The sequence below is a fragment of the Oryzias melastigma genome, linkage group LG3, assembly GCF_002922805.2.
Source record: "Oryzias melastigma strain HK-1 linkage group LG3, ASM292280v2, whole genome shotgun sequence".
NCBI lineage: Eukaryota > Metazoa > Chordata > Actinopteri > Beloniformes > Adrianichthyidae > Oryzias > Oryzias melastigma.
The window spans coordinates 24,008,839-24,016,755 of record NC_050514.1 but is presented as its reverse complement, the minus strand read 5'-3'; the positions used below and the strand labels follow the sequence as shown (position 1 = coordinate 24,016,755).

The 7,917-nt window shown below is 35.2% G+C and overlaps 1 protein-coding gene and 1 long non-coding RNA gene across 2 annotated transcripts; one reads left to right on the top strand and one right to left on the bottom strand.

Moving 5' to 3' along the window:
* Positions 1-84: 84 nt before the first annotated feature.
* Positions 85-4,098, bottom strand: LOC118598396. Its single transcript, XR_004947500.1, has 2 exons — positions 3,968-4,098; positions 85-2,580 (listed from the first exon to the last, which is right to left on the bottom strand). It is a non-coding gene; the product is annotated as an uncharacterized LOC118598396 (long non-coding RNA).
* Positions 4,017-5,527, top strand: serf2 (small EDRK-rich factor 2). The gene is made up of 3 exons (XM_024296161.2): positions 4,017-4,164; positions 4,835-4,943; positions 5,096-5,527. Exons 1-3 carry the CDS (start codon positions 4,158-4,160, stop codon positions 5,166-5,168), a joined length of 189 nt encoding a protein of 62 aa, XP_024151929.1. The 5' UTR covers positions 4,017-4,157; the 3' UTR covers positions 5,169-5,527.
* The last annotated feature ends 2,390 nt before the right edge of the window (positions 5,528-7,917 follow it).

Here is a 7,917-nt window from a genome sequence, read left to right as displayed (position 1 = left end):
CCGAGTTTGGGAATTTTGAGTCCAGTGACTCTAAGTTCAGGTTCGAACTCTAAATTTGTTGAACCTGCTTCTTGAAACGGGCCCCAGGCTCCATTGAATCCAGGCTGTGTTGAGTTTGTATGTTTTTCCTGTGCACGAGGGCCGTTTGCTCCTGGAACTCAGGCTTCCTCTCACATTGAACTTGCTTAAAAATAATTATGTCACTATATATCAGCAGAAGAAAAAAATAAAATGAAAAACTGTTGCTATGCCCGGAATTCAATCCCACATCCTCAGCATCAACAGCCAACAGTCTTCCATGTTGAGATATTGGACATTGTGCAAGAAAAAGTGGCCTTAGCTTCTTTATGTTTTGAGAGACAGAGAAAGCTTTGGTATATTTCACAGTTTATCAACCAAAATATTTTTAACGTATATGTGTGGCACCAAAATGCTCTAAAATGCTGCTTTTGATGTGCGATTTGCATAAAATAAAATGAAAAAAATGAATAAAATGCAGTTATTTTTTGCATGTTTGGGGACAACACAAGACGGTGTAATTTACATGCTATTTTTAAAACAAGCTTAAAACCAGTGTTTCTCATGGCCAAAACGCAGTTTTTTTACTAATTTTCCTGGCGATTATTGGGCCTTTTGGCTTGCGATAAGCGTGTACTCTGCCTTCACCTAAATGTAGAAGGGTTGGCTCCAGCAACCCCATGATCCCAAATGGGATTCAGCAGGAGAAGAAAATAAACGGATGGATATTCTGAGATCTTGGAGTAAAATTAACATTTCAACATGGTCAATGTTTTGGGAAAAAAATATTTTATGAAGATTTTTTTTTCAATCTTTCTCACAATTTTCAGGTCAAGTTCAAAGTTTATTTTTGTGTGTGGTTCCTGCATGAAATCTTGACTTCAGTGATTACAGCCTTAACCTCAAGCCTCGTGTCATCCTTTTATATATGCAGTGGACTGCTCTGTGACAAGCACCTATTAAGAGCTTTTCTTCTACCAATGCGTGGCGCTCTGATTCAGTGTTTTTGAGACAAAAATTGCCTTTAATAAGCTTGGATAATAATGTGGTAAACACCAAAAACAAACACTTTTCTATTGTGGACAGGCTCGCTCAAACTTCAGTCAAAAAGGTGTCAAAATAAATGTTTACAGAGATGTGGATGCATTTTGTTTCCTCAAGTGTCATTGAAGCAACTGTTTAATCTTTAATAAAATTTAGAAAAACAACATTTTTTACCTTATGATGTTTGTTTATGATGCAGACATTTCTATTATGGCAGAATGGAGTTCCCCAAATTATTTTAAGAACAAAATCAGGTTTGTAAAGTAGCCTTTCTGTAGACGATAAAAAACATTCTAATATTAACAGAAGTGTTAGTAAAATGTAGCTTTTAGAAAAGTCAAGACATACCCCTCAGCTACATTTATTTTATTTTTAGTCCAACTACCATGAAAAGAAGATACGCAAAAAGCAGCAATCCGGAGCGAACTTGCAGCATGTAATTAAGATCCACGAGGACCTTACTCTTCCCTCAAATATACCACTGGCTAGACAACTGCAGTAGCATTTTGATTACTCATTGTATTCATGCAGTAATTATGGCCTTAAAATGCAGTTTCCACCTTTCATCAAGAAACCCAACCCTGCACTCACTCTGCTGCCTACAGCTCCCTTCCATCTCTGAGGAAATATCTGGAGAATTGTATTTTAGCTGTATCGTCGGTGCAGTAAAAAAAAAAAAAAAAACCTGACATTTGGACTGCAACTTTTTCAGAAGCAAACAAACTTTGAAACCTGTGACGATAATAATAATCAAACACTGAACAAAACAGAGCTTAAGGCAAACACAAGCTCCATTCCACATATTTAGTTATGTCTGACTCTATTTATAGGTCCGGCGTCTGAGAACACATCCAGTTTCCTGCAGACGTGATTCAGACCTTCACTTTATTTAGCCACCAGGAAGTCAGTAAAGAGCAGGAGTGGGCTGAAGTATTCCACGTTTGTTTTCATTAAGAACATTTTTATTACGAATTTAAAGTGAAAAATGTAACTGATGCATTTTTGTCTTGGATATTGCTTCAAAAATTTGGATTTCTATCAAAGATTATGTCTTCACTGCTAAAAGTTATAACTTTTCTGTTTAGAACAGCCTGCTGGATTCAATTCCACACTCACCAGGTAAAAAGTAAGAACCTTGGAAGGTCTCCATCTCATAATTGGCTCTCACAGACAACCATAAAGCCTTATTCTCAATCATAACCATAGTTTTAGGTCAGTGTGGAGTCCCTGCAGAAAAACCATTAACATTGAGGAAAAACAGAGCCCCCAGAGTTGGATTCAAACCAGGCTTGTGTGAGGCAATAGTGGAAACCACCACCTCGCCATGCTGTCCAATCATCCGCGGCTTTGTTTCATTTACAAGCAGCCTGCTACCTGCTGCTTCTTTTTAAATAAGCCTTTTACAGTGCAAGTCATTTACGCATCGATCCATCTGTCCATCCTCTGTCTCCACTTAATCCACTTTAGGGTCGCAGGGGCTCTGGAGTCCATCCAAGATCTCACTGGGTGAGATGGAGGCTGCACTGAGACAGCACAACAAAATACAATATAGAGGAAGAGAAGGAGAATGAAAAAGTTCACACTAAAGTTTAAAGTCAAAGATCATCTTGAGTTAAGAATCCTATCAGTTCACACTATTATCATTAAATCTCAAAATATTAGAAACTCCTTAAACTTTATTTTGTATTTTTATTTATTTTTTTATCCACAAATGTAATTTAATACCATATTTTTCTTATAAGTTTAGATCTCAATACAAGACATAGCACTGTTTTTGCTCTTCCAGCTCCATCTGCTGTCCAAAAATGACAAAGAAAATAGGTCCAGTCAGGTAAAAGCTATTGGCAATCAATGGAAAAACTTTTGTTTCAAGCGCTCTTGTTTGTGTTAGTTTTGTTTAACCTGTTTACCATAAATTCTAATTGTTGGACATTTTTAAACCATCAATAATATATAAAAATGAAGGTTTTCTACAGAATACATTCTGTTAAAAATGATCAAAACCTGAGAAATTAAATAAAGATACATTCTGACATTGCACTGACAAAAAAATGTGGCAAAAAAGGTAGTTTTAGGTAGTAGTAGGTAGTTAAACCATCTTCAAAGCAGACAGTGCTGCTATGTGAAGTCTATTGATGCTGCAGCTTGTAGTTGTTTTGATCCACTATAAGTGGCACCACTAAATGGACAGACAAAGAATTTTTCTTAATTCTGTGGAAGGCCTTATGACGCGCTCACTGTCCATTTCTAAAAAAAAAAACTTTAATAATCAATTTATATCCAGGCTTTTGACAATGTTGTGTTTTTACTTTGTTTTTGATTTTATCTGTGTTTTTATTTTATTATGACACTTATACTGTTTTTCTTTATGTTTTGAGCTTTCAATATACTGCGCCAATCTGATTTCATTCATAAAAATAAACCTGAATTAAAATAATTTTTCCCTTTTCATGTCTTAGGATATGTATATATGTTTCCCTTCGCACTAAAGCTGGTTTTCTGCACCTCAGTGTGCAAATATATTGGTTGTATTGATACATTTCTTTTTCAATAATGTTTCCATTAATGTTTGGTGTTTATTTTATGCTGTAAAATATTATTTTCCCTTATTTTATTGTTTTATGAAATTAAATGTTTTTTATTGTAAAGCAAAAAGTATTAAACTTATTTATTTAGTTCAACAATGAAAGTTTCTTATCATTCAACCCTACTGGAAATGATGCTTCTTTGGATGAAACATAGAATGTATCTGACCTCCAGAATTACTGTTTCGTATACATAGTATTATGTTAAATATATATATATATATTAACCATTAAAAGCAAATTATCATATGTTCTGGACTGTACACTCGAGACTGCATTTTTAAAAACACGTTTCTGTGTTGACGCATGCGCACAATCACCTGCCTACGACAGAATGTTCTGGTCCGTGTGCGGAAGCGATGTCTTAAGCGGCCACAAGGGGTCGCAAGTCCCACCACGACAGTGAACCACAGCAGAAACAGCGACTGGAGCGTCGAGAAGGGAGCCAGCGGCCCTTTGGCTGAGCGTATCTGGATTTAAAGGCAAAAGAAGTGTCGTTTATCAATAAAAATGACCAGTAAGTAGCATTATGTATTAAAGATTGAATATGTGGTTGTATCTTTTTTTCCCCTTTTGATTCGTCAACAAGGACAGTCTGGCTAATATTGTGTCAGTAAATAGACGGAACCAAATGTAGCGTTTTACCCAGTGTTTGACAAATAACATTTACATGACGAAACATTCCAGCTTTAAGTTTAATCTATTTATTTTCGGTACGTGCCAACTCTGTGTAACATAATGTGTTTCAAGTGATAGCCTGTGTCAATGGGTCAGAGGCTTGTTAGATTTCCAGTTGTTAGACGAGGCCGTGGCCTACAGCTAACGTTCGTATTTATAAAAACATAAGCAATAGCTTATAAACAGTAGATTATTTTAAACAAGCAGGACGACAAATATGTTATTAGATACTTTCGAGTGCTTTAGTCATTTTAAAATGCGGATTAGCTCGATGGTTATGCGTTGAAAGCTGTAGATGTTTTGCCACGTCGACGCTGGTTTTTCATCTGCTGTCTCGAGCGTTAACTTGCTGTAAAAACGCCTTATAGACGCCAGAATACACCCAAACTCTTGTGACGACTTTAGTTTTTAGTCATTGAGGACATTTTTTTAGGCGTGTTAGGGGTGTGTCTCCATTATTATGTTGTTGTTTACCTTTGTTCTGCTTGTCTGGTGTCCCTGTGGTGCAGGAGGAAACCAACGTGAGCTTGCACGCCAGAAGCACGCCAAAAAACAGAACGAAATTGGCAAAGGGAAGAGGAACGAAGATGGACTGTCTGCTGCTGCTCGGAAACAGAGGTAAGTTATGATTTTTATTGCCTTTTTATATAGTTATATTAGCACAGGTAGTAAGATTATTAAACCTACAAGAGCACAGACTGCAAAAAGAGAAATTATTGTTGTTGTGTTATTTTTTTTTTTCTTTTAACTGTCCATCTTTTCTTTCCCAGGGATGCTGAAATAATGCAACAGAAGCAAAAAAAGGCCAATGAAGGTGGGAAGGCTAGTCCCAAGTCCAAGTGAAACACCACGAGAAGTATTCCACTTGCTGTGTCGAGAACATCCCACGTTCGGCGTTCTTCCTGATATTTAAGAGAATGGATCTGTCATTTTCATCCAGACTCAAGAATCCTGGATCCTGCGTTCTTCCCAATGGCAAATGACATTTGCTTATTGGATTTGTTAATTTTTAAATGATGAAAAAGTAAGTCTCAGCGAGTTGGTGCTTATCTAACCACATTGGTGCTGCATGCAAAAGAGCAGACGTGGTGTAAAAGATGAAACTGAACAATTCTTGACTCGAAACATCCACTTGACAGTTGTGTATTTTTGTACAAAAGTGTCCCCTGATGGTCTCCAATAAAGTATGTGTTTTTAGTCGATGTTTTGGTGAGTTATTTGATGGTAATTCGGTGTTTTAAGCTGATCTATATTGTCATTCAGTACATGTAATCAAACTATATTCAAGTAAATAGGAGTGTCCCTTTAAAATACCACTTTGTAAGGTTGGTAGTTTTTTTTTATTTCTATTTTAGGTGTTCAAGCATAAACTGCTGAAAAAGCACAATTTTGCACAAAACTGTTTGTTTTTTCTGTACAAAAATACTGACTTTAGAATATTTTTAATTCCAAAGTTCAATTTTTCAACTTACTTTGTCACATTTGAACAATTTGCCAAATTCTGTACATGCAATTATAGCGACCACCACTAGATGGAGGCAGTGTGCTTTTAATAAGTTTGCAATCAAATTATTCTATTTTGCTTTATGAGAACTAGATTTTTCTACAACTTAATAGTTTTTTTTGCTATTTAACAAATTTGCAGCATTGTATTAGTAAGGCTCTTCTGCAGCTTAACACTTAAAAGCTACAATAATGCTAACATCTTTAGCAATTCAACACTTTTGAATAATCTTCAGCTTCTTATGCCATTAAGAAACAATCTTCAGCAAATATGCAATCAAATGTATTTTCTCAGGAAAGGCAATTAAGCTGATTTTGAGGTTTTTCACCATAGATATTGACCATTCTGCATGTTTTACATCCATACTTTACCTACACTGCCAATTACCTGGATTATGGGTGTGTTAATTAAAAAATGGGACCATCTTTTAATCATTTTTATTTTTTGGTAAGTAGGGCATGTTAAAAACAGAATTGTTGATGTGGAGGACTGGGACTGAATATCACTGGTAAGATGAAGTGTTATTGTCTATCTTCTGTTATTCTAATTAATGGAATTATGTTAGAAAAAGACGGTGTATCTTCTAGAGATCACATTGAAATCTTACTAATAATTTAAGACTAAGTTGGATGACCACTAAAAATATAATTTTGAGATAACTGCAGTGATTCAGTACATTTAAGTGTTTTTCACTGTCATTTATTTGAAGAATTAACATATTTAATATAAAATTCAAGCAAAAACTACTTATTTTTATGTAAAATAATTTAAATTGACTCCCACCATCCCATACACTCTACTTTAAATAGATTTTCTTCTTTTTTTCCCCCAAGATTAAGGTCAAAACTCATGCTAGCTTTGGCAGGTTGTTTATTAAAGGTTTAGTTAGATGCTGAGTGCAAAGAAAAGCTGCTGACAGCCCGTCTAATTATATTCCAAGGAAGTTCTTCTTCCTTGAAATACTTCCTGAAACTGTTCAGATATGCTTACAAAAACGCATTGTACTTTATTTATTCACAATACTGGGTAAGTTCATGCTAAAGTTCACTGAAAAGAGAAAACTGGCAGTAATGTGCTGCATTTAATTGACTTAATGTAGTAAATACAGTGTCAAATAACAATTTAAAAACTCAAGGTCATTTTTGAGTCTGTCTTTAGTGACCTTTGTGTGTTTTTACACCTTTGTGAGAAAATGATGGGAGAATAGATGAGCAGGAGGAACTGAGTGTATGTACAGGCTTGACACAGAGTGTTATGTCCTGAAATTACAATGTCAACAGCCAGCAAACTTGCGGCTGCTCGCAGGGACTCAAGTGGTGATTTCTGCAAATTTAATCTCAGGAAAGCACAGTCAGTTCTGTGTTTGTCCTTTAGAGTGACAGAATGAGAATTCATGCACCAAATCTGATGTTTTTCTGCAGCAACAACAAGGATTGTAGGCACAAAGAGTCAGTCAGCCCACCTTTGATATATATTCTTTTTCTATTTTGATCAAATGTAGCCATTATAGTTATGACATGTAAAGGCTTTTTTCAATCAGCAGAATTCATTTTGAATTTTTGCTACTTTTTCTGCAATATATGTAATATTACACATTACATCCAGTACATAATAAAATGCCAGCATAGACTAAAGGTTTTAGTCACAAACTCACAGAAGATGTACTTTATATTAGAGGACCTAAAGTCGTTTTTTCTTGAAAAGTTTCTCCACAGCTAAAAAATTGTGTATAAAAAAAATCAAGGAAATATGGAAAAATCTTTGAAATGCATCAAACATATGAGACATTCTTGTAATATGTAAAAACAAAACAAAACAAAAAAAAAACAAATTTTCATCATCTACCCTTCCAAATAACAGAAAACATAAATAAAAAGAAGTTTGGACGCTCTGGAGAAACCTTCAGTTACTGCCTCTTAATGTGACACATGGTGGATTTTGAGTTGTGTTTAGGATCATTATCCGTCTATAAAAGCCGTCCTCTCTGTTCAGCCCAATACATTTAATATAATTCTTATATGAAGATAAGTTCATTTAAAAGAGATATTTAAGAAAAACTGTTTTAAGTCACCGTTCAGTAGCTGACAT

What these genes read in the sequence shown, in the direction of transcription:
- serf2 (XM_024296161.2), top strand. An exon ending in GCTGCTGCTCGGAAACAGAG is followed by an intron (nt 4,944 to 5,095) that starts GTAAGTTATGAT and finishes TTTCTTTCCCAG; the next exon opens with GGATGCTGAAATAATGCAAC.